Source organism: Phaenicophaeus curvirostris, chromosome 8, assembly GCF_032191515.1.
Source record: "Phaenicophaeus curvirostris isolate KB17595 chromosome 8, BPBGC_Pcur_1.0, whole genome shotgun sequence".
Classification (NCBI taxonomy): Eukaryota; Metazoa; Chordata; class Aves; order Cuculiformes; family Cuculidae; genus Phaenicophaeus; species Phaenicophaeus curvirostris.
Window position 1 is genome coordinate 33,683,244 of NC_091399.1, and position 26,550 is coordinate 33,709,793.

Consider the following 26,550-nt stretch of genomic DNA (forward strand, 5'->3'; position numbering starts at 1 on the left):
GAATCCAGAAGGGTTTATCACCAGCAGCACAGGGATGGGGAGGCTTGGCAAAGCCGCGGGCATGCTCTGAGCTATTTGGCTGTTGCCATTTTGGATGGAAACTGGTGCTGCGGAGAGGTGGTGCTCCTGTATCCCGGCCACCAAACCAGGAGGATAGTTGGGGCCCTAAACTCAGGTGTTGCCTCTGTCCCCCTGATGTTCGCTTTGTCCCACAATGCCAGTGTGGCTCTAATTGGGGTCTTCACACTCGGTGATGTTGGGTGCCTGAGAGCATGGAGGACACCTGGCCAGCACTGGTGGTGACAACTCCAGGTTTTTTGCAGAAGCAGCTTCCCAGGGAGTCAAATTTGGACCAGAAAGGGAGGGCCCTGTATATCAGGGAAGACACAGTTGAACAGTGGATGTCAATGAGCAAAATCCTGTGGGGCAGGGGGAGACTGGATGCCAGAACTTAATGGAGAAAATGAGAGGCTGAGAACACTGGATCATGGCCAGAGGAGGAGGAGGGATAGTGCTCAGTGAGCACAGGAGGCTCAAGTACCAGCTCAAGTAGCTACACGGTCTTGCTCTGCCCCACGCTCTTACAGCATCTTCAGGTCCTCTTAATCGCCTGGATATTGCTGTGTGGGGCCAGGAGTACTGGGAAGACTCTTGGCTCAGGGGGTGGACCTGCTTCCGCAGTGCCAGTCCTGCATCCCAAGGGATATGTGCACCCAAGTGCACCTGGGGATGCTCAGGCAGCTTCAGATTGGAACCAGAGCTGGAAACCCTCCCCGGGGTGAATGCAGCAGCGGTCCATATTGCTGCTGGACTCTGGGACCAGGTCCATCTCCTTATTTGAGTACAACATCAACAGCTCCCCAGAAGAGCCCCTGTTGCTCTACAAACTGCAGGGTGCCAGGGGTTCCAGCTGGGCAAGGAGGTGCCTGTCCTGTGGGCTCCCTGCCAGGCACAAGTGGCTCTTTCAGCAAAATCTGGGCTGCCAGGAAAGTTAATTATGTCTTTAAGTTTCTTCAGTTGTCAAATCTTGTAACTATCGTATCAAGCTGACAGTTATATACCTAGCAATTAACTGGCAGCAAGGTTCTACAAGCAGCAGGGGGGTCTGGCCTTGTTTCCCATCTATGTGCACAACACGCTTTCAAACTGCTGCCTTAATGGAGCTTAACAGTGCTGGCAAATATTTCACTCAGAAATCTTGTATTTGCCGAAGTGTTGCACCAACAAACAGCAAATCAATCAGGGCTCTGATAACGAAGGCTCCTCGTCAGGAAGCACGCGCAGATTTGTGCTTTCTTCCCTCCCTAGATGCCCTCTTAGCATCCATAGGGTGGTACCAACCAGGAGAAAAAGCCTCTTGGTCACCATCCTTTTCTTTTACTGCTGCTTCCTTTGATGCTCAGCAGCAGGTACACACCTGTTCCAGCAGCCACGGGAAACAGGACTTTGGTCAAGAAAGCCTTTCACCTATGGGACTCTCCCATCATCCCGTTAAAAATCCTGCAGGTGCATTCCGCAGCAAGTGCAGTGTGACGCTCTCACAGGAATGGCTGGGATCCTCCTTAGAGTGGATCCCCCTTGAGAAGTAGTGCTACCGAAAAAAAAGCTTCTGGATTACTCACTGCTCTCAACTTCATTTTTTTTTTTACCCTTAAATGACCACATCTGGACATTTTAAGATCTCTCACAGCACCACAGTGTGTTTTATGCAGGCAAGGGTGGCTCCCAGGGCTGCAATCACCCTGCTTCTGCAGTGCAAATTCACATCGGCTTTGCCATATGTTGGGTTTAACCCATGCCTGGACAAACACAGGATGCTCTGCTCTAGACACCCACTGTGTGATGCTGAAAGGAAATTTCCTTTACATTGGTTGGGCACAAGAGGCAGTCAAATAACCCTTGTTTGGCTATGCAAAAGTTAGCAGCATCAGGGTTCTTTGGGAGGAACCCAAGTTTCCTCTGGAGGTGCAGGTGACCACAGGACTCCGGTTTCCATGCCTTTGGCTGCTGAGCTCACCTTCTGTGGGGACTATGGGTGCAGGTCTGGCACTATGGATGCAGGGTCCCAGGGGAGCCAGTCCCTCCTGCCAAGGCCCTTATTTACAAGGTTACTAAAACCTCCATGCTTCAACATCTCTCCAGGCTCCGGATCATCACAGCCTGCTAAACCCCAGCAGGATTTTCTCATGATTTTAGACTCCAGGAGTGATGCTGGCACAGAATTCACAGCAGTGGGTGCCTGGATGTGCTGGAAAGGAGGAAAACACAGGGGAGACGAGAGATCACTCTCCTTCTCCCCAGCTGCTGGTGGCTGAAGCCCTCAGGTGAGTCCTGTGAGAAACGGGCAGGTTAGATGACATGCAAAGATCAAATGAGGAGCTCCAGGGCACAACAAATGTGTTTCATCACGTTGCCCACAGACATTCAGAAACATCACAGCTACACGAGCTACATCTATCCTTGTCAAGTGGAGATACCCATAACACAGCCCTAAGGTACCCCCTGCCACAGGCAGGAGTGTGGAAAGTATTTGTTTGGAATATTGTTATATTTGGGGATGGTTTGTACCTTCAAGAATTCAGCTAGAAATAATTGACAGGATGATTTGCAGCCATCAGCAAACAACATCACTTTCCTGAAAGCAGCAGCACCGAAGGGAAAACAAATTGAAGCAGGTGCGGGAAGAGTTAGGAAGCGCAAGAATTGCATTCTTGAGCCAAATGGACAGATTGAGTCAGAGGGAAACAAATTGGGAAGGGAAATGACTGCCTATTGCCCAGATTTTTCAGGTGCTGAGAGGAGGTGAAGGTTGGGTTCAAGCTTTGTTTTGAGGCCTGGGAACTGTGTCTTTGCTTGAGCAGCTGTGTTAGATGTCAGCCTGGAGTGAGAGTAGATTTTGGGGTGTGTTTCCACCCTGGTAAGGGCTTGGATTGCAAACCCTGGAGATCTGGGGACCAGCTTCCTACAACAGCACCAGCCCCACCACTGCAATGACCATGAGGAGCCCCGCCAGGATGCAGATGCTGATAAAGACGATGTCACTAGTGTCTTGGCTCCTGATTTCACGCGAGTCCGTCGCTCCCCTGTCCCGCTGCTGGACATCCACCAGGTTTTCTGCCTGGCTGACCCGGGATGGGTCAGGGCCGGTGATGAGGTTCACTGAGGCTTCCTTCCTCTTCGGTTCACACTGCACCTCATACTGGTGGATATCCTTGTGGTCACCTGCTGAAAAATCAATGTAGAGGGTGCTGACGATGACAGACGTGTTGTTGCGTTTCTGCAAGACAAGGGTTGCAGCTCATCAGGGCTTTGTGCAGCTCATTTGCGCAGGGCTTTGGAAGGCAGCTGGCTATGAATCAGACCAGTATCTACTGGGAAGATGGGGGAGGGACTGGGTATTGCCCTCCATGGCCCGTGTGACTGGCAGGGGGCTAACTGCCTGCTCGGCTTGCTTTAAATGCAAGTTTGCTGACCACTTACCTGGGATTCAGTGCCGCAGGTGTCAAACCTTGTATGTATTTTAAAGTTCCCACCAACCACATGGGCTGCACAGGAAGGAGTCCCCAGATAAACCCTATTCCTCTCCAGCTGGGCCAAGGACTGCACAGGGATCTGTATGTGGAAGTCTGTCCGGGTACAGCTGACATTCATCGGCACAACTGTTGAGACAGAAAACAAGGTCCATGTGAAGTTCTGCTGGGAGGAGTCTCCCCAGGCTGCAGCAGCTCAGTGCAGAGCCACAGCCTGTGTCCAAGCTTGCTCTCCCCATCACACATGAAGCAGGTGACCAGTGGTGCCAGGACTAGCAAGGACATCGACCCCACGAGTTTGTTGTACATTTTGCAGTACCTGGCCTTGCTGCTGTAGGATTCACGTGAAGAGATGATTTTTCAGGAAAAAAAAAAGAAGCAGAAATGCAGAAAGCATTATTTTATATATTAGCATTTTAGCCCTGCCCTGTGCCAAGGTCAGACAGGGTTGGCTCCCAGGCATTGCCCTGCTTTCTGCCCTGGGGACAGACCCCACTGCCATCCCCCTTGAGCCTCAGACTTCTTCCCAGCTCTCTGAGTGACACTGAGTGCCGTCACAGGCGACACCGTCATGCTGTCACTGCCATAAGCAAAGAAGGATTTACCCTGTGAGAGCAGCTGCTCTCCATTATTGCGAAGCCAGCAAAACATCTGAGTTGCTGCCCAGGATTAGATCATGAGAGCTTTGCTGATGGCTTGCTGTGGGCACAGAGCTCTCCTACACACTACAACAACCCTGTGAGAGAGACTTTTACAGTGATGAAAGGGAGGAGATGCGTGTGGAGGAGACCCTGCCTGTCTGCCCTGGAGTGATGTTGCTGTGTGGCTGCTGCATGGTCCCCAGGCAAGGGTGAGCCCGATCCCTGGCCCCAGGGCATCCTCCTGGGGGACAGCCCAGCCTAGCTCCTGTCCTAAGCATCATCAGCTCTCCACCATCCCTGGAACATTATTTTTTTATGGGGAGCTGGTGTACATTGGCAGGAGCTGCTGCTGAGCTGCCCACAATGCTGGGAAGAGGAGCGAGGCCATGGGTGACCCAACCCCTCTCCATCACTCTCTCTCTAGTACTGTATTTGGCCCCTCTGGATGCAGAAAGCACCCATGCAGGGAAAGAAGCAGGGAGAAAAATACCCCCTTTTTAATGTTAATCCTCGCTCAGCTTGAACTGACCACTTGGGCAGTATGAATTATTGAATTATTCCAGCTCCCTCTGAATCTTGGCCTTACGAAACTGGTAAGATACAATAAAATCAATACGAAAATAATAGTGTCACTTTGCTCCACTTAGTGCATTATAAAACCATTAGAAGATTTACCAAATAACTGAAGTGCATTACATCAGGAGGAGCAGGAAGAGAAAATGGATCCTCTCTCCTGGCGTGAAGGCTTTTGCTCAAATGGTTATAAATCACAAATGTCTGTCCCGAGTCTTGCCCTTTTGTGGGCCCAAATGGAAAATATCCACACGGATGAAGAGCTATGGATGTGGAGGCTGAGGTGACCCTTTGCCACTGAGGATTCCCAAGGAAGCTGGTGGGAGGGAGAAGCTGGTGCCTCCCAGCGAGAGCAGCCGCTCTCCTGGCAGGGCGCTGGCAGCTGGATGTGCCACACAGGCTGCTAATTGCGAGCAGATGCCCGAATCGCCTGGCAAACAGAGCAGGCAGCCCTAGCTTTATGGAGAGAGCTTGGTGTCATATCCAAGCTTTTGTCCTCCCCCAACACACATCCGGCAGTGTTTACTGGGGGGTGTGGGAGCCTCGTGCAGCTGTGAGAAGAAGTCATGTTCCTCTCCGTGATGGTGCTTCCCCTCATTCTTCAGCTGGCATCCCATGGATCTGTCTGTGAGCTCTGTTGGGAATGGGATTTCTCCATGGCCAGACACAGTGAAGAGAAGATTTTTCTCCCTGCATACTGCTGTAAAAGAGTAAGAAATAAGCAGGATTGACAGGGACAGACCTGCTGTGCACACTAAACCCTACTAGATGTCCGGCACAACCTCTCTTTCTCCACAGGCTGCACAGAATCAGGACAAAACTCCATCCTGTCTCTTACTCTGACAGCCACGTAACCCCAAATCCTGTCTGCTACACTGAAAACGAAGATGGATTTTGCTGCTGAGGAATAAAAGCTCATACACGCAGAGCCAGCCACCCCCAGGTCCTGTGCCACTGGCCCAGCAGCTCTGCTCTGGCTCCAGTCCACTGGTGAGGCTGCCCCCGTCTGAATCATCCCTGACAAACAGGTCAGCTCAGATGTAATTATATTTAAATACAACAAACACCATAAATTCAATGGCTTTTGAGGTGCTAAGGTTGGTAAACACACAAGAGAGGTTACACACCGCTCCTCCCCACCAGCTGCGGACACACTGGCTGGGACACAGGGCACACGGGCATTGGCAAGGTGCTGGGCAAGGCTGGCCAGGGGGGTTTGGAAGCACCATGTCCTCAGGTTTCTGCCCTTCAAGCTTTGCTGTTGTGTAGGAGACCCCACAGTTCGTATCTATCTGTTCAGCCATGTGCTGGCAGGGCTGGATCATCCTGTGGACATGGGAAAAGATTCGTGATGCCTGAGCTGGTCACCTCCCGTGGAGCTTTGGTTGCCTAAAAGCCCCACGGTTTTTCTCTCCTTGACACCCAGAGAGCAGCATGAGTGTGGCAGTGGCAGAGACGTGGGGAGGAGAAGCTGGAAAACATCTCCTGAATACGAAACACAGTGTGGAGCACGTGCATCTTGCACTCTGCAAGAGCCGGAGCTCACCTACTGCATCTTTTCCACTCCATCCCTAAAGATCCATGTGCTCTGTTCCTGCAGATGAGTATCCTCACTGCACAGTCCTTCCGAAAGTTACATGGTCTAGGGCACATCCCAATAGAAACAGCATTAAGCAGCACCCAGGTGAGACCTTACCTCCCACGTAGGTGATGGAGAAGCCCCTCTTGGCTGTGTTGCGGTCAGTGTGGAGCACCAGCAGCAGCTGGTTGCTGTGGGAGGTGATAGGCACCAGGCTCTCCCGTCTGCACCATTGCCCCAGCAGGGAACCGTTCTCGGTGCCGCCGTCGAAGGCAGCCAGGTGGTCGTAGTCGCAGCCGCCCGTCAGGCTGCTCCGGCCCTCCAGCTCCATGTCCAAGAAGACGACCTTCACCCGGTAGCCCGGGGGAAGCTGGATGGTCCACTGGCACTTGAGGTTGTTGGGGTAGAAGTTGGGATAACGAGGGCTGGAGAAATTCCCTTTGATGGTGGTGAACACCTCCTGACACTCACCTGCTCAGGTAAAAAGAGGAAAAGAAAAAATGGAAGTAAACCTGAAGTCCCCTGAGTGCGGACAAGCTGGTAGCTGAGCAATCACTCATTTTATTGCCAAGGCGTGCTCTGCCCTCCACCTCACTGCTCCCCAGCCTTGTGTTTGGCTGATGGACACCCATCAGTTTTGTGGGATGGCAACACCCAAGGTGGCCAAAGTCCTACAAGAGCAGATGGGAAAACCCATACCCCCAGGGAATGGCATGAGGAAGTGTGAAGGACAGCTCTTGCTCAAGAGAAAGGCAATCCAAGGCCTGAGATAGCCACAACTGATGGCATTTGCACTACGTGGTAGTTTACACTTCACACCATCATTTAATGAGTTCTCCCCAAAGGGTTCCCTTCTGTGATCATCTCCTTTTGCTGCTGCAGGGGGGAAAGCATCATCACTACCCCCTTGGGGACCCATTCCCATGTCCTTCCCACCACCCCACTACCCTGAGATCCCCTCACCTGAGTAGAAATGGGCCTTGAAGCCTCTGCCACCGATGTTGAAGTCCGACTTGAAGAGGATAAGAAGGTGCGAGGTGGAGGAGATAGTGCGAGGCGGGCGGGTGCTGCCGCAGTAGCGTCCCAGGTGGGGGGCGGCAGCAGTGAGGCCATCAAAAAGGGCCACATAGTCAAAGATGCAGCCCTGTCCCCCTTCCACTTGGAAGTCGGTGAACACCAGGGTGACGGGACCACTGCTGCCGGCTCCCCCGATCCTCCAGCGGCACTCGGCATCGTTGGGGTAGCTCTCAGGGTAGCGGGGGCTAACGATCTCCCCAGACAGCCCTGTCAGCTGCCCACCACAGGCATCTGCAAGGAGGCACGGATGATGAGGAGGGTGGGGGAGAACAGATGAAGGGGTGCTCCACCACCACCATCCCTCCTCACTACCTTTCTGGTAGGCAGCGCTGAAGCCCCGCTTGGCCACGTGCCGGTCAGAGCGGAAGACGACAGTCATGACGTGCCAGGCAGAAGAGAAGGACGGCGGCGGGCTGCGGCCACAGAAGGTGCCCAGAAGGTTGCCCTGGTCTCGGGTGGCTCCATTGTAGACCTGGAGGTAGTCATAGGCGCACGCAGCATGGTATTCCAGTTCAAAGTGGCTGAAGGAGAGCAGGATGGAGGAGCCCTCGGCCACCACAATCAGCCACGTGCACTCCGTCTCGTAGGGGTATGGCCTTGGGAAGTTGGGGCTGGAGAAATTGCCAGAGGGTGCTGAAAGCACCTCTCCACATTTGATGCCTGGGGGACACAGAGGTTGATGTGATGTCCTCTTTCTAGGGGAAACCTAAAAGGATGGAGACAAGATGCACAGCGCCAGCTCCACCCCACCACTGGTGCTACTGAAACACCGATGCCCTGCAGATCCCCCTTGGACCCAGCCACCCCTTCTCCCTGGAAAACATCTCCCCTCGTCACCTTTCATCCCTCCATGTAACCTTCTTCTCCCCTCGCTCCCCCTGTGCTGCCCTGCAGTGTGGCTGTAACAGGGCTCGGCCGTGTCTATGAGCTTGTCCTGCCAGCGGCACTGTGCTGTCCCCACCTATTTATTGCTGGGAAAAAGACAGTAGGAAGCGAATTCTAAAGGCTCGGTTGGTCCAGGCTCATCACTGCCCTGGCTACCCAGCTTTGTGCCTCCTGATGATGCTTCCTTCATATAATGGTGGTATCGATGAATTCAACTGGGAGACGTAGGGGTGAAGGGCTCAGTGCGCTTAACCATGAGTTATGCATGTATGGATCGATTTCCTAACAAAATCTTTCTACTGAGACATGGTTATTATAAAACAAGACGGAGGGAGGGACAGCTGCCACCTGCCCCTCAGTCTGATTAGGGTTGGGGTGAAGGGGCTGATATAGTGGGCACATATATCATGTCTGGGAGGGACGCAGACCCTGTGGTAGCCTCCGGGGGACACATGCAGTTTCCCAAGCAAGGCTGGGCACTCATTGCCATCAATCTGGGCCAAGTATATTGCAAATCGATAGCCAGCCAGTGCACATTGCTTTTCATCACGCTTGCTGGTGCGGCAGCCTCCCAGTGAGGGGGGAAAAGGGAGTCCTATGGATGCAGCATCGCAGCAAACGGGTAAGGGGGAGTGTGTGTGCATTGGCACAAGCAGCAGGGCTGGCCAGATCTAAAATCACCTCGCTGATTACTGGGCAGAGGTAACAAGGTAATGTGGGGCTGTACTAAAGGGATAATGTTATTGAACTAAATATCCAAGAGGGGAGCCTGCAGGAGGGGTGAGTAGCCATGGAGCAGGCACACTGATCGAGTAAGGGCTGGGTGCCTCGAGGGGCTCAAGGAAGCCCAGGTGGATGCAAGCAGGGGGGAAACATCAGGGCGGGTGCTTGCCCCTCGGGAGCACTCGCACCAGAGCTGGGGTGGGTTTCGATAGGACCTGCCGTTTTCCAGAAGGCGTTTTACTCGTCAACTGAGTTACTGGGCTGACCTGGCCCACCTTGTCCCCCAAATTACCACGTTGTCTGCAAACCCTGCCCTGCATCAGGGGGATTATTTTATCCAGGTAAGGTGAGGGGTTTATTACGTGCGCAGCAACATACACACGCATACATACATTCACCTATATGTCTGTGTGTATATATACATTGACATAAGCATGTGCAACTCCAGAAGTTAACAGAGGCTTCAGCAAAGCACAACAGGACAACCCCTATCTGCAGTCTTCTGTAAAACAAGCACAAAGCAGAAACTCAAGCACATGGCAGTGTCCTGTCCTTACTGCCACACACAATGACTACCGACCCCAGCTCCTTTCCCCGGGCCAAGCTGGGCAGCCCCTGGCCTCAGCGAACCACTCACATTGTGAGAGCTGAGAGCTGGGACCCACTCGCACCCCAGTGCCACAAGCAGAGCCCCCAAACAGCCCTCTCCTCCCCAGGGACCACAGACGCCTGTCTGGACCCAGACACTCCACCAGGAACTGGGACGGGGCTCTTACCTCTGCTGGGAACATCCCCGAGAGCTCCACACAGCACGACCAGCACTGCCAGGCAGCCCATCCCCATGCACCCCATCGCCCGGATGGCAAATCTTCCCTCACCAGTGCCCGAGCATCCTTTAGGAACTGTCTGTCGGGGAGGAAAAAAAAATAAATAAAGAGAGAAATAAATAAAGAGCAGGAGGACTGTAGAATTAATAGCAGAATGAATAATTCATCGCTTGTTTGAATTAAGAGCGGCAAGGTAACTTGATCTATTCCTCCCTTCCTTCACTCAGTTTTAATGATCTGGATCAAATGTCCCAAGGATTTACACTATACCAGATACCTTGTCAATACACTATATTTAGAAGAGATATTAATGTTTCAGATATGGTGTATAACGGCAGTAAGTCTGGGCTGACAATATGCCCTTAAGGGGCTATGAAAATAATTTAGTTTGCCAGGCAAGCCAGCGAACCAAAATGGGAATTTCAAGCTCACCACGGAAAAGCACCTCAGGAATTAACGTGATTTATACTGCGGCACCCACTGCACAAAGCCAACTGGTGGTAAAGGCTAGAGCAACAGCGAACGGGATTGAAACACAGCCGAGTCTCCACATCGGCTGCCAGGTCAGCATCCCTGCAGCAAGTGCCTGGGCTCAGCGGGATGCTCAGCCCAGGAAAACAGCAGTCATGAGCACTAAAGACAGCAAATCCCACCTCATCCAAGGAAGATTAGAGATGAATGGTGACTTACAGGCAAACCCCATTGATTATTATAGAACCTGCTAAGGCCTTAGAGAATTATCATATTCTTCGATGTTGATTCACGCTCCTTCTCACCCAGGCTCTTGGATGCAACCAGCGGAAGGTAATCAAGTTCAGTGGGAAAGATGTGCTGCTTCTGCTGTGCCATATTAGCTGGAGAAACCCCAAACACAGCAGCAGTTCAATTCCTTCCCTCTTGCCCAGGAGAGGAAAGACTTTCCTGCTGCTGTAACCCACACACAGATGAATGCCAGGAAACAAAAAACCCACAAGGGCCTCCCAGCGTGAGGTACCCGTGCTAAAAAAGTCACCTTCAAAGCAGGAGGGAAAGAAGCAGCCAGTATCTGTAAATCTCAGGCCAGGAGACAAGTTGCATTTATTAATTAAGCAATGAGGATCGATGCCTGAGACATTTCCTGTGGGTTAATGATGGGCTGGGAGGAGCTGATGGCCCGAGGTGCAGCTAAGGACCATTAACGCCAATTGGTCATTAATCCCCAGGAAGTGCTCCATGCCAAGGTCATTAAGTGCCTGCATGTATTTATGGGTAATAATAACAATAACAATATTTGTACAGGGTCTCTCCGTGCTGCCTGGCCTGGCTGGAGACATGCCAAGGGCTCCTGGGAGCATCGGGTCACCCCACCAGGAGTCCTCCATCCTAAGCCAAGGCAGGGAACGTCAGTGCCTCTGTCCCAAGGTGTCAGACACTGCATCACCCCAGGAGTAAATGCACATTTGAACAAGGAGACGCAAGGCAGCCCTCCCTGTCCCAATGCACAACACAAAGCTCCCACTCCAGTGCAGGCTCTGGGAGATTGTTGTGATGCTGCCATATCTCCTTCTGACCTCCCAGGGACACTGCGGAGCTTAATTAGCTGCTTCCCTCACAGGCTTGGAGAGGAGGTGTATCCCTATGCCTCGCACAGCACATGTAGGGCCAGAGCCCACGGCAAAGAGGAAGGAGAGGTCTGGCAGCACAGCCTGTGGTGCAGGGGCCTCTCCTGGGTATTTCCATAACCATGGCCCCAGCTCAGGCAGGACAAGTGCTCAGCTTTGCCGGCTACGATCCCCTGGGCTCGGGGACAATGTGCTCCCCAGCTTCTCCATTACTGCACAATGGAGTGTTCATCCTCGCCACATCCATCTCCAGCAACATCCACTGTCCTCCAGCCCTTCCACCATCAGCCTCAGAGCCGAGGCACCTCCCAGCACGGAGCCGGCATTCGGGACACCAGAACCTAGGCAGCCCCTCTTCTCCTCCCCTCCAGCTGCGCTCTGTGGTCCCACTTGGAGCCGTAAATCAGCAATACCCCCAGGAGACGAGGAGCAGGGCTGTGCAGCACAGCAGCTGTGTCCCCTCCCGGGAGACAGCATCCATCAGCCATCAGCACATCCACCCTGTTCCTGACCTGAGGATGGTCATTCTCTAGCTGGGCCAAGTAGGAGGCTGGAAGGAGGCAGCAAGGGGTGAGATGTGGCAGGGAGAGGACAGAGGAGCCAGGCAGGTCCTTCCACAGCGAGGTCTGGCAGAAAGCGCTCTGGATCAGCCCAGGGTGCTTTGGCTCTGGCCGGGGACACGGTGGGTGACTTCGAAGCGTGCCATATCGTGGCTGCTTCTAATCCTCTGTGGGCAAATTTATAAATCATGAGTCAAACAGACATTTGATTCATTTAAATAGAAAGGATGTGATCAGGACTGTGAGACTTCAGAGAAGATCAAAGGTTTAAATACAGTCCCCAGGAGAAAGAGGAATTATTTAGGCAGGAAATAATGAGATGAAATTAAGAAGGTATTTAGGCTGCACACGACAAAGAAGAAAGGAAGCAGAGCCCCTCTCCCAAGCAGAGCACTGCACAGGCGGCAGGGGCTATTGCCTGGCAGAGAGCATGCGAGTCACAGAATCATAGAATCACCAGGTTGCAAAAGACCCACCGGATCATCAAGTCCAACCATTCCTATCAATGTCCTGCCAGTGGACACCCACCACCACAGGGAGCTCAGGCACCTCCAGCTCTGCAGATTCACTCCCTCACCCCAACACGTGACAGCATCTGCCACCATGGGGTAGTTCCTGGACCCCCAAAGGGAAGGAAACCTCTCATCTTCCCTCGGTAGGGAAAATCCTATCTGACAGCCTTTCCATCCCACCTTCCTGCCTTTGCAGGAGTGCCATGCCAGGCTCTGAAAGGGGCTGTCCCCATGGGGAAGGGATTGGGAATAAGGGACTTGTGTGAGACGCAGCCTGAGAAATGACAAAAGGCAGGAGGGGGAAGGGAAAGAAGGGCACAAACAGAGAACAAAGTGCCCACTGGGGGCTTAAAGGCTTCTTTGAGTTCATACTTCCAAGGACGTCGTCTCCCCCACCCTGGAGAATGTCTCGCAAAGACCCTTGTCCCCTCCGGCACGGCAAGCCAGGCTGCCAGCTCTGCATGCATCACCTCCTCCTGCTCTGCTTGGAGCCTGCCTTTGCAGGATTGCAACCCGCAGCATTCACAGCTTGCTCCGTCTCTCACCACCCTCCCTTTTAGCCACGAACAAAGACGGGAGGCTTTGCAGCAGAACGGCCAGACCAGCTGGGTAGGGTTTAACCATCGTGGCCCATATGTGCTGAAATACCCAGACATATTGGGGTTGCGTTTAAAGGAACAGTCCCAGCTTTCATATAGAAAGTCGCTGCTTTTTGGAAGCGAGCATGAAGTTTTACCGCAGGCCTTTGCAAAAAGGCTGGGAGGATTTTTAGCAAAATCTTAGAAAGGCAGAATATTTAAGGGAAGAGGCATATAAGTAAGGTTTTCACTGTATGTAATATTTGAAGAAAATGTTTTCTCTGTGTTCCTTAGGCAAAAAATAGGGAGAGGAATCAGAGAAAGCAACTCCTTATTTTATAAGCTGCACACTGTGCAGAAGCACCTCCACAACAGCGACTTACGGCAGCTCAAGCACAGTTTAGATGGCAGCCGAGAGCTTGACTGAACCTACCATGGACAACTTCCCTGGATCTCTTTGTGCTAAAAGCCAGAACCCTGCTTTGGGTTATGAAGATGCCTTTCTTGTGAGCCCTTGTTCTGATGAAGGTGACATAAAAGCTGCAGCTACACTGGATTAACTCCACACATTTGGTAACTGGAGACAAATCTCACTGATGCAACGGGATCCTACACTTCCTCCTGGTGTGTGATCAGAGCCATCATTTCAGTCCCCACTGCTTGTTTTGAGTAACTCTTACATGTCCTTTGTGTAAGGGACGCTATTTGATACAGGTGAAAAATTAGGCATAAATGATAATGCAACATCACCTCTCACAGCCTGGGAAACCCCAACACAGGACAAACTGAGAATGACAGAGAAACACAAAGGTATGCAGAAAGGCTGTATTTCCAGATGTAGTTAGTAGCCACAGCAGCCCAGGAAAGTAATAGAGTGGGCAGTGGAAAGGCAGCAGCATCTTGGACTGGAAAAGGAGGAAGGACCCTTTGTTCCGACCCTGCCCCATACGGGAGTGTCCCAGCAAAGCCCTGTGAAGATTCCACTCCTCAGGTGGTGTTCTTGTAGGCTCAGGTCACCCCTTGCATACCTGTAAGAGTCCTGTGATAACAAGAAAGAGCTGTTTATTTGAAAAGAGGTTCAATTTCATGAACCAAGGCTATTACACAACATTTAGGGGACACAGAAAGCAAACAACCATCCTCCCTGACAGAAAGCAGCTACAACCTGGGTGCTTTCTCACACAGAGTTTTAGGATGTGCTCTCTCTCCCCAGGCATCATTACAAGGGTTAAGGATCAGGGTAGGAAACACAGGCTGTGCCGCGGCAGGAGGACAGTCTGCCTAAGTCCTTGCTGGGCATCCCATACAATTCCATCCCCATGGCCTTTCCCATACATGTTTGGAAAGGCTCTTTTCAGAGGAGATTGGTACCTTCTCCTCTGTGTTAGTGTATAACAGGGTAATTGAGGCTCAGAGTGGTTGAAGGAACTTACCTAGCAAGATAATGACACAACCAAAATGAACTGCATGGACCCCAGCGTGCCAGGCCAGTGCTCTGCTAGGGAACAGGGGTCTTCTCCCCAAGAATTAAATCTCTCCTCTGGACATTTAACAGGGCGCAAGACCACTGCAGACTCAGTTTACAAAGGAAGTCACTTGTCTTCATACCATAGCAGAGCTGTGCACTTGGATGTTTGTCAGCACCCTTAGGAGATCTTTCAAAATTGCGTGTTAAGACTTCCATTAACACTAATATGCTGTCCCCTGAGCTGCTGGTGATCGTAGCAGACATTCTAGAGTGGCACCTGATCCTTAAAACACTCTCAAAAGTGAAAATCATTCTGGAGACAAGTATTTGATCGAAAGGACTATGAAAGTATGTGCACAAGGAACTCTTGTATATTGAGATGATTGATTTTGAGCAATGTTTGCAGAGAAAAAAGGATGCCCAAGGCTCAGCCTAAGGTTCCTCAGGTCAGGAACATTCTGCTAAAAGACAAAATAGGAATTTTCATCAATTCCTACAGCTTTTAAGTATCTACTCATGTCTTCACTGAATGCAGAAGAGCCACAGATTAATACAAATGGCCTTCTGCGACAGGAATTTATTATTGTCTTCATCAAGGCTTCATTGAGACGACCAATGTACGTGTTTTCCTGATAGCTCCAAGGAAGTTTTTCCAGGGAAGCTTCCTGAAAAGGCAAAAGGTTTGCAGTGTGACACTTTGAAAAGGACAACTGATAGCTTACAGCTGAATCTCCCTCCTCCCCTCAGAGTACTGTGCAGGACAACTTCACCCTTGTGAATCCAATCCAGGTAGAACCGACCCTTCCCAAGAGCTGCATTCTTCTTCCAAAGCCCAGATCAAATCTTTCCTTGCTGTGGGACCTGGCTGCTCACTCAGAGAGGACTGAACAAAAGCAGAGCATAACTATCGTTAATATACCCTGCAGAACCTTCTCCTTTGACAACCACTTCCCAGTGTGCCTCTTCTATTCCCAAGTCCCAAGTCTACTCTTCTCTATTGCTCCTCCCATTCCCAAGTCTTTTTCTGTCTCATTTCCCTTGACCAAAACTGAAAAAAAGCCAGCCCTGCTCCAAACACAGCTCTGATCCCATGAGAAATATTAGACCCCCCCCCGGCGTTAGATCCAGCAGGGACTACCCTATTGCTATTAATTAGAAGCAGAAGGTACTCAGATGGTGACAGGCAACAGAGTGAAATATAGAGACAGACAGATATTTAATCCTAAAAGGGATGATGCACGAGTCAGTGCTGGACTACAACAAACCTGCTAAGAGAAGAGAACAGAAGAAAGGGAGAGATGTACACGTGGGGCAGACAGTGCTGACAGGGGTCAGGTGGGTTTCTTGCCCTTCACTGATTGAATTTCAAGACCTCTTTACACTCTTGAGACAGCACCGTCTTGAAAAGGGTATTTAAGCTACGTCACCAGAGACAATTACCCATTATTGTCCTGTAAAGCAGCAGAGGGGGTGCCTAATCACAAGTACTTTTCTGAATATCCGATCTCAACTTGCTGAGGCCATATGTGGAACATAATGTATGAGGTAGATCCACCATGAGAGAAACAAAAAATTATTCATCTGAGAAACTAAAAATGCAATGGGATTCATTCCCTTAGCATAAATAATTCTTTCTATATCCTCCCTCATTTCTAAGGGAAGTAATTTTCAACCACCAAATCCATGCAGAACACAGTCAACCTTGGGACCAAATGGAAATTAAAAAGACTGCTCAAAATGTAAGACCACAGAGAGGAATGCCCTCATCCTATGGATTTGGCAGAAAAAGTAATTTTACAGAAAGGGAAACGACTTTAAGAACTTTAAAAATGGGTCAGCTGGGAAAAATAATTGCTGGGAAGTTGGTGCTAACACACTGGAAGAAGAGAGCTCTAGCCCTGAACAACGAATGGAAGATAAGGGCAGATTAAGGCACTGGTATTAGGAAAGAAGAAATAGTTTATTTGCTGTGAGTCTCCCGCAGTCAAGTTTTCTTTGCACAAGTGTTTTGGTGCAAAGTGGCAGGGAATGATCAACAATAACTACGGATCAGCGGGTCCATCCCAACAGAACAGCACTAAGGAGGTAAAGAGGGATAAGCAGCAATACTTGCTTCCCCAAAATTCTCCAGATTGGTAGCAGTGCCAGAATATGTTGCAGATTTATAAACGGCAGCTACCGGATCACAAAATACCCTTGATGACTGGGAGAGAATTGAGATCACACTGACAAGAAAATAGAGGAAGCAGAGGCTCATCCAGCACACAGAACTCTCACACAAACATGCTTCATGTCCATTCATTTACCTGGCTTAGGACGTAAAATATTCTGATATTCCAGTATCGAGCCAGATCCTGGAGAAGAGGTTTCAAATAAATTTTGTCAAAGGTACGGAAGCAGCCAACAAGAGTTACAAAAGTTTCATCCTCTTCATTTTCTGTTATGGACTGGAGGATGGGAAGCATTGGTGCGAGGCCAGTGCCAGATGCCAGCATGAGGAGTTCTCCATGCTAACAATAGAACAGAGAATTTTGAGTAAGCTGCGGTGATGGAAAAGTAGATACGCTTGTGGTCAGTTCCTCCTTGCTGCCACACTGGTAAGAGAACATAGGAAAAGATTATGAACTGGTAAATTCAAATCTCAAAATGTATTTTTCTGCAAAGGGTTACAGACAGCACTTTCAGAGTTTTTACATCAAATCTAATAAAACCATGTTTTACCCAAGTATAATAATTTATTCTAACTTCAGCCTTGATGTCAGTTAATTTATATTTCAGTTTCAATTGCACAGTACACTTTGCTGACCCATTGTGCACTGTTTTCCCACTGTAACTGCGCCCCGTGTTTATCTTGAATACTGCAAAGTACAATCCTGAGTGTTCTCTGCAGGAAATGGTTCGTTTCTTCTCCAACCTGACCCAGGTATCTCCCTAGTGCATTATCTCACTTTTCTCACAGAGCTACCAGCAGCACATCGTGCTTCCCACCAGCAAGGGGGGACATTTGCTCTACTCGCGATAGGGATTTTCAGGCAGTAAGATGCTGTGCATATGAAGAACAGAAGGGTCTCAGCACTTTTCGCAGCTGCCAGCCAGTGCACCAATGCCAGAACTGGGACTTAAGGTCCTCTTAAGCGCTGTTTTGACTGGGGCACTTTACTGTGGATGGATCTGATCTGCCTGAATTTGAATCCTACTGAGACCTTTGTTATAATTCCTGAATAATAAACAGTTCTTCTACAGCAAGTTGTTTTAAAGATTGTGCAGGTGCTTTGAAAACTGCATGTATGTGGATCACCCAGAGAACCCCTGAACACAGACACTTCTAGGGATGACTGACATGTTCTGTCCCAAATGGTTGTCTGGAAGTTCTATGAAGAGAAGGGAACAGTAGCCTAAAGTAGCAGGGAGAGTATTTCAGGAAGCAGAACACAATTGCTTTGTATGGAGCTTGGCCACTGGGATTTTACAGCCTTATTTTTGTTGAGAGTGGGGGGAGAAGAAGAAAAAACAAGGCCTTGAGATCTTAATGACCAGTGTTTCAATTTTGCTCCTCATTTGAAAGGTCAGAATTAAGTAACTGAATTAGTATGTGTGAGAAGCTTTCCCCCGAAACTGGATCTGCATTTCTTTGCAGGGAGCATGGTATCAGCAGGTGGGATCAACATTTGCAGAGTGGCTGGGTGATGTGACACCTCACTGGAGCTGCTACAGTTCAGGGAATACCCAAGAGAGAGATAGATCAACACCTCCCTTCACTCGTGCTCAGTCACTAAACAGCAATGTGGTTCAAACAAGGCAAAACCCAATCCACACTCATTGCTGGTACAAAATACATTCCCTTTGTTAAACATATCAGGAACTTCTAATACAAGTGATGAAAAGAGAGCCTTGCTAATATTTTCCAGTCTCCCATCCACCTCCCTCTCCTCTTCCTTCTCAAATATTCTGCAGTTCGATAAGGTATAATTTCTCCAATTGACTGCTAATGCTGTAGCACTGTACAGTAACCCAGGAAGTCCCTAAAATAATCATGAAAAGAGTAATCAAATTGATGTCTTCCCTTTGGAGCACTAAACAAAGCTAACTGTCACAAGCTGAAACATCCTATGTCTCTAAGGGAACTAACCTTATTAGGTCGATATGGGAACCCTCCGAACGGCCCACGCCAAAAGACTATGTCTCCTTTTTTCCAAGTTTTTATGTATTGTGACATTAGCCCAGCTTCATAGCACTAATAAAAAACACAGCACAAAAGAAAAGAATAATTATACTCTGTTGGAAAGCTTCCCAGCCTAAAGTCAGTTATTAAGTTATCTACATTTAAACAAGAAGGAGGCAAAAAAAACATTTCATGAGTTTAAAAAGAAAGAAAGATCATTCTATTTGAAAAACAACTCAAAGTTATACTCAAAACAAAGACATTTAAATTAAATCATATTGGATCCATTCCAGCTTGATTATAATGTAAACACAACCCACTCTCAAGCAGTCTGAATTTCCAAAACTGGAAAATGCTTATCAGAATGCTTGCTTACAAAGCACACAGAGAAAAGTGTCTTGAATGCAAAGCAGTGTCCAAGCCTTCAAGTATTCTCCAAACCTCAGGATATGGAGTCTGGAAATGCCCTCTGGGTACCGATAGTTATTTAAACACTGCAAAGCTCTTGCTTTATTTCAGCCTCTCAGATGCTGTCTTGATGCAATTAGTGATACAAAGTCAGATTTCTCATTTATAAAACTCATGTTTTCAGAACAGATCATCTGGATGCAAAGGGATGCCTTCACATATTAAAAACAATATGTTATTGTGGGCCTCATGGAAGAAAAGCAATAGGAAAAAATCTGCCTTACTTTCTACCAGTCACAAACAGCCTTATCCAGGCTTTTCCTGCAGGGATGCTAACCTCACTTGTGACTGATGAGAAAGGGCCAGTACTTGCTAGACACAAGAAAGCAAGGAGAGGCTGGAAAATGAAAGGCTTATCTGAGCAGTCTTGTTGCTACGTGCTACATGTATACATATGTCCTATGTGTATGACGACCTCACAGCTAATGAGAACAAACATGAGCAGAAGAACAGCCAGAGTCTGGCCAGAGAAGAAGGGCTGGTCCAAACAGCTGGAGCCAATAAGCCCAACAGCTGCAGGAGACACCGGGTCTCGCACAGAGGCAATGCCACGGATAAGCCTGAGGAAGAGCAACACAACCACAAGTCAAAAGATGTGACATGATACACACCTTCAAAGACTGCAGCCCTTATAGAAGCAGCGTATTTTGGGGTATTTTCTGCAGACGCATTGGACAGAAGCCCAGCTCCACACCCCAGTGCCTTGGCTGGCCACCAAGCTGCACTGCACGCAAACAAAATTGGTGAACCACAAAGAATCTAAGAAAAAATGAATGAGCAAGTGTGTGTTTGTGCTTGCAAGCAGGCTTAGCTAAGAAAGAACATAGATGCTCCTCCCCTCCTAACAACTGCACTTAAACATGATAGTCAAGTATTAACAACTATTAGCACTAGCTGTTACATTCAAAAGGTAAACGCTTAACAGAGACACATCCAGGCTCAGTGTTACTGTTAGAAACATTCCATGTTCAGAAAGTGCTAGATAGCTTCTAAGTCTCATGAAAAGAGCGTGTAGTTGCATCAAAGGAGCGATACTTTATACCTAGCTTTTTCAAACACATAAGGAAACCCAAGGCAAGAGCAGAAAAGTCAGCTCCACTTATTGCCTATTCCCAATGGACCAGGGTAATGGAAACTAAAACAATCCTTCTTTCACCAAAATTATTTCCAAAAATTGAAGTGAGAAATGATTGAGTGAGTTTAAAATGATTTTTTCTAAATAACAAGAAAAAAATAATTATCTCCTGGGGGAAAATTTCTACACCCAGTTTTACATGGAGAGAAACCCTAACATTATAAAATCACTCAAAAAGAGGGTTACGCTCTGTAAATGGCAACTCCCTCATTCTTAACTGTAGTATCACAAATGCAATGCTATAATAGCAGGAGACAGAAGGGTTTGAACAGTGCTTGGATTGCATAGTAATAATACTAATATAGTACTTTCCAAAATTGCCTGAATAGTGTGAAATATACCACAACCTACAGTGTGAGTTATAAAAATGGCTGCTTTTCACCGGGTGCTACCAACCTCTTTTGTCAGTGCCAGAGAGTAACTATAACTCCCTTTGGTATGAAAGGTTCTATATAAAGGAAAGGTATCATTACAGTCATTACTATTATTATTGAAATGCAAAACCTGTGAGTAACAAGCAAGTATAAATGAAATTTCACAGTCATCCTGTGAATGTTTCCTATTAACGCAACTCAAATGCAAAATTTCTCTCCCCCACCACACAGCAATTGTCACAAGAACAGTGAATTGACCCTCCCACAGGTGTCCTATAGAAGCTGTACACTTTCCTAAAGAACAGAGTTTGTGTTTGAATGTGCTGTGCATAATAAACTCCAAAAAAATGTGAAATCCTGGAAGACAAACAGAGGACAAGTGGTCATTCTCTACAAGCCACCTGGGAAATCCAGCACTGTGAATTTCACATCTATACTGAAGTCTGTGTCTGCCCTGAGGAATCATGAGCAACATACAAATGCAGTCTCAGAAGAACTTTCTTCAATTTGATATTCCCTAAGCAAAGTAATCATTTATGAGAGCCCTGCAGACTTTATTTGGACAAATTTCCAGCCAAGCTCTCCTATAGAATCCTTTTGAACTCAGCCAGCATTTTGTGGTGGTCTCCAGAAGAGCTGGGACAATTGTCCAAAACAGGGCTCTGTCACCCCATCCACCCCGATAGCTGCAGCCTGTGCCCTTGGGCCACCTCTCTGCCCTGTGGGCCACGAGGACACTCTCAGGCTGCAGGCAGCTCCAGAGCCCTGACTGCAAACAAGGAACAGCTGCCGATTTTTTGAGGAGTGTTCTTAAAGGAAGATACAACAGGGAGGGTAACGGCTGGGCAAAGACTTCCCAAAATCAGTTGTTCAACTGGACTGACAACTGGTTTCAATTTCAAAGACACCTTGAAAAGGCAAAATGAAATCAGGGAAGCGGAATGGGCACCTCTTTCCATGCTGGCAACTGCAGGGCTCCCAAGAGGCTCTCTCCCAAGTGTTTAACAGGGCTTATGCTGCAAAGCATTTGTTTGTGTGTCACCTTCCTCTGCTTTCAGTTTTGTGGGGAAAACTGCAAGTTTTATCAGCAAAGCACAACTGCCTCAAAACGACACAGAAACAGTCCATGAGGGATTTGAGAGAGTCTCACTTCAAGTGCTGACAGTGTGCTTGGTTCCTGAAGAAAACATAGTTCCCAGCACCTTAGACTCTAATCTATATTGTACAGTCTTACTTACTTTGATTAAAACTTCAAAGTAGCCTTCTGCATTCCCTGGACTAATCGGAGTATAGGCTCGCTGGACCTCCAAACCACTCACCATTCCCCTGAGAAGAGAAATACAAGAACCCACTGTAACTTGGGTCATTGACTGGCATTACCAAACCTCTGCAGTTCTCTAGGGAGACGGGGGAGGCAGCAAATCCTCTTCCCAGTGGCCCACTCTGTGCACAGATGCAAAACATTTCTCTTCCAGAGGTAAAAATCCAGAGGGAACATAATAGCTAAATAGACGTTATGCTTTTCCAGCGGTGGCCCCAGCTGTACCATGTATTCAGCTCGTGGATGCTTCTCTGGAAGGACGTTTGAGCTGTTCTGTGAAAAACAGCTGAATGTGCAAGACTGGAAAAGGGGAGAGAAAAATGCTTTTGCACTAAGTTTGCTCTCCCTTTTGGGCAGGGGTCTCCTTCTCTTTCCATGTTCGGACAGCATCTGGTAATTAAATAATGAAAGCAGGGCACAGCCTTGACCTGAGGTCTTGCCAAGATACACTGTATTTTCCTTTAAGTCCATTCTTTCCATAGAATATATCCAGCCTGTTCTTCCCTACTGACTACAGTAATTGATTGAAGTGACCAAAGCTTCTCCTCCACTGCATCAGAGGAGATGGCTGAAGAGAGAAGTGTGTACTTTCAGCAGCCAGCCAGCTGTATACATCAGCTGTTAACGTACAAATAACGTCAACAGATACAGATCAATGGCATCATAACACGACTTTTTCTATCTGGCAATGATCACCACAGATGGCTGAGAGAGACATAAGCTCTTCCCAAGTGGCTCCTTTCTGGCAAGCAATAAACTACACAGGAGGATTGTTTTGTAAGAAATCACTCAGAAAATGCCTGGACACCAGGCTTAACATCCTGGGTGCTGAGTTACCCCAAGATACATGGCCTAAAATACCAAGCTCTGGGGTAAGTGCAGCTCATTGTCTTCATCCCAACACGGTGGAGTAAATAATCTGTTGTAACATCTATTCTTTTGACTCTTTCTTTCTGCAAATGGATTTTCTTAATCACACCTACTTCTTTCTGACCCACCGACGCAAGGATAATGCCTAAGAAACATACAGCTTTGGCATGCCTTTTACCGTAAAATTAGCAGAGCTAACGAGCTCACGAGTTCTTTCATCAGTGTCACTGTGGAGGTATAGAAATTATGATTTGCCTGGTATGAAGCCTTTGTCTATTGACAAAACCCTACATATTAGCTTACATAATGCAGACTGTTTAACTAGCACAGAGAACAATACCTTAACACGATATGTTGTCCTAAACTCAATCGCAGACTGCCATTTCCCGGTAATTCAAATTTGTACTGGTAGGTGTCCTCTGTTAGCTGCTCCACTGAGCTTATGCTGAATGGAGTAAATGTATCTGGATTCAGCTCTGAATTATTGCTCTGCAAGAACAACAATCAATAATTACTGGGTTAGATGGTGTCTTTTATTATTACATTTTTCTTTGGAAGAAAATGTGCATGCTAATTTAGTGCCAGAGATACTCAAGACTCTAGAAAAACATGTAATAAATGCTGGGGCCCAGCACAAATTTCAGCTTTCTGCTGATGCATTATCATGTTCTGCAGCATGCACTTTGGGATCTCACATGCCCCCTCCCCCCCCTTAAATTCCATTCTTACACCTTACAGCAAGGTCATCCTATTATGACTCACTGTAATAATTTTCTCATGTCTGAAAACAAACAGAAATAACACTGCTAAAATAGCTGAGTGCTGCTTTGGGGCAACTTGGAAACCTACCGATGACCACTGCAAATAGGAAATACTGTTATCTGTTTCAATGTCGATTGTTTTTACTTGACCCAGTGTAGTTAATCTCATGTAAAAAGGCACTGACAAGCTTAAAGTTATGCTCTGAAGACTACTCCACCACACATAATGCAGCTTTTTTTCATCCTCTAAATAGGAGACTAAAAACTAGGAAAAGACAAAAAGGTTAGGAAAAGGAGGTTCTCTGAGGAAACTGTCAAGAGAAAATTGTGATTCTTTGTACCTTTCACCTATTCCCACTTTCCAGAGAAGCTGGCTCTGGCTGGCTGGGGTACCCCAGCAAGGAGGAGCTGCAGATCCAGGGATGTAATGCGACACCAGGGCGAACTCGACACTTGGAAAATCACATTACAGCAGGGAGAGAGCAGGCAAGGGGGGAGGGTGGCTGTGAAAGCAGCGTTTGGGGAATTTCGTTTAAGGCACCACTTTAATCTATTGCTGCATCCCTCACCCATCACAACCCCACACGCTAACAAGTACGATCAAAGAACTGGATCTGGGATGCGATGAAGATAAATGGACCTGCTCCTTCTTTTCCATGAGGAGGCTTTTGTCTTGCTTTGCTCTGGCCCTTTCCCATTGTGCAAGCTCCTTCTCGTACACATCATAGATGCAGGGTTTGCAGCCGCTGCCGCAGCACTGGGATGGAGAAGGTTCCTGGGGTTTGAGAGCCAGCCAGTCGTCCTCATTTCCACTCATTGTCTGCAAAACACAAGCCCTGCATCAAAAACAGCAGGCTGAAGAGCTGCACACGCTCATCAGCCGAGCATTATCTGGAGAAGGACTGAGAAATCTCTCTCGAGCATCTTGCATGTGTATCTCAGGGGACTCAGAATTCTAACTGAAAACCCGAGAGCTAATCTGGCGTCTGCAACACTCCATTTTTATTCAAGTGCTCTCTGCCTCTGCATTGTCCGGTGCAGGAATGCCAGACATTGCAGCCACTGAAGGTGGCACAGCAGACCCCAGCCCAGCCACAGGCTCCGTTTCCCAGCACACCCCTACTCCTACCCATTCTGCCATGGTGATTTCCAACAAAAGAGCACTCTGGTCACCTGGAGCAGAAACATCTTACAAATCTGCAGCTTGGTCCATGAGAATGGATAATGAACCCCAGCCACCAAGATGTGGCCTGCGGGAGAGCTGCTTTAAAATGGGGGGAGGGCAGTGAGCTGAAAGTGGGGTTTATAGGCAAGAGGCAACGTGGTAAAGTCACAGGCAAACGAATACTTTGGTTATGAGCAGATTCCAGTTTGGTTTTATATGCAGACATGTAGGAAAGAACAAGAAGCACAGGCAGCTTGACTTTTACCCCTTAGTGCTGCCCATGCTTCAGACAGACCTGTAGCCAAACCTAAAGTTTCTCAAACCAAAATCAAGCTGCTGCTCTCTAAGGGTCTCTGCTATTTTTACACAACGGTTGGCCCGGTGCTGTTCCCAATGCATTTCTGTCTGTAACATTTAACAAAGAGGAGAGGAAATTATAAAGCCACAGGTGACCAAGCTGAGGAAGAGAACACTTAGCACTTAACGCAGCTTCATTTTCAAGGTGAATTAATTAACTAACCCTCACCCCTGCAACACACATGCGCTCATTCTAATGTTACATGAGAGCAGGCGGCACCACAAGGATAGTGGCCCTGCTGTCTTCCCTGAGCCTGGGCCCTGAGCTCCCACAGCTCCTCTGAGGGCTCACAAGAACAGGACTGGTGTGTGAGATATTAATCTGAAACCTGTGTTAACTGTTTGGAAGTGTTACACTATTATGGCCCAGAAGCATCTGCCCGCCATTATGAACACATTTTTTATGTAACTACTTTTTTTCCCTCATTCTAAAGCCCAGCACTGTTTGAAGACTTGATACGTTTATGTTGGTTAATGTCTGCGAAGTATCCTTCTCTGACTAAAAGAACGTTGGCTAGAAACTACAAGATAGCAGCTACGTGGGAAAGAGGTCAGTTGCTGCTGTGGTGGAAGCATTTAGCTCTTCTCATTAATACAAAAATCATACCCAATACCGAAAACATCAGTAAATAAAGTCTCTAAGACTCATTTCGGAGTTTTAGAAAGCAAACATCCTTTATCAGGGCTGGGCAACATGAGGGAGCGATCTCCGTCAGTCACGTGCAGCAAGATGAGAACTAGGGACAAAATAGTCCCATTTACAGGTACGTGTATAAATATTCTCAGAAATCTTATTCTCGTTCTATTACTTTCCAAGGACTAATTTTAATGTTATTATAAACTTCACAACAGTCAAAACTCTTGGGAATCTGGGGCTTTGGGGGGCCAGCTCTGCCTGACCTTGTGTTTGAGACGAGGAAAGGCTACAAGCAGCGAGGATTACGAGAAGAGACATCTGCTCGGCGCAGAGCAGGCTGAACGCGAGACCTTATGGTCCCCAACGGCGCCTGGAAAAGCACCGCTTGGAAGGCAACGTGCCGGGAGGGGGGCAGCCTGAGGCCCAGGCCGCCCCATCCCCAGGCGCCCGACGCCGGCCCAGGGGAGGCTCTGAACTCCCCTCCGACCCAAAGCGCTCAGTGATTCTCACAAAAAAAACCCAAAACCAAACCCGCAGTCCCTGAGATGCCAGCCAGCTCTGCTCGAGCTCACAACGCACCCACACCCCGGAGCAGCGACGGCTCGTGTGGCCGCCCCGCCCCCCGCGCGGACCTTTAAGCCCCGGCCCGAGCGGGAGCGAGGCCTAGGGCCGGTCTCACAACTCCCCGCCCCCGCACGAGACGGAGGCCCCCACCTCGGCACGGAAAGCGCCGGCCCCGCGCTCCC

The 26,550-nt window shown here is 48.5% G+C and overlaps 2 protein-coding genes across 5 annotated transcripts; both read right to left on the bottom strand.

Annotated features, from left to right (window-relative positions):
- Window positions 1-2,136: 2,136 nt before the first annotated feature.
- Window positions 2,137-12,396, bottom strand: CDCP2 (CUB domain containing protein 2). 3 transcript variants are annotated; one of them, XM_069863166.1, is made up of 7 exons: window positions 11,949-12,396; window positions 9,785-9,914; window positions 7,713-8,060; window positions 7,287-7,631; window positions 6,441-6,794; window positions 3,481-3,659; window positions 2,137-3,277 (listed from the first exon to the last, which is right to left on the bottom strand). In XM_069863166.1, the coding sequence occupies exons 2-7, from the start codon at window positions 9,858-9,860 to the stop codon at window positions 2,963-2,965; spliced, it is 1,617 nt and encodes a 538-aa protein (XP_069719267.1). In that variant the 5' UTR covers window positions 9,861-9,914; window positions 11,949-12,396; the 3' UTR covers window positions 2,137-2,962. The 3 variants fall into 3 exon arrangements, with proteins under 3 accessions (XP_069719267.1, XP_069719265.1, XP_069719266.1); XM_069863164.1 differs by having other exon boundaries at window positions 7,713-8,106; XM_069863165.1 differs by having other exon boundaries at window positions 11,778-12,396.
- A 1,174-nt stretch (window positions 12,397-13,570) lies between these two features.
- Window positions 13,571-24,489, bottom strand: CYB5RL (cytochrome b5 reductase like). 2 transcript variants are annotated; one of them, XM_069863171.1, is made up of 6 exons: window positions 24,286-24,489; window positions 23,225-23,373; window positions 21,932-22,019; window positions 18,684-18,788; window positions 16,861-17,064; window positions 13,571-15,219 (listed from the first exon to the last, which is right to left on the bottom strand). In XM_069863171.1, exons 1-6 carry the CDS (start codon window positions 24,460-24,462, stop codon window positions 15,016-15,018), a joined length of 927 nt encoding a protein of 308 aa, XP_069719272.1. In that variant the 5' UTR covers window positions 24,463-24,489; the 3' UTR covers window positions 13,571-15,015. The 2 variants fall into 2 exon arrangements, with proteins under 2 accessions (XP_069719272.1, XP_069719273.1); XM_069863172.1 differs by having other exon boundaries at window positions 23,225-23,371; window positions 24,367-24,467.
- Between the last annotated feature and the right edge of the window lie 2,061 nt (window positions 24,490-26,550).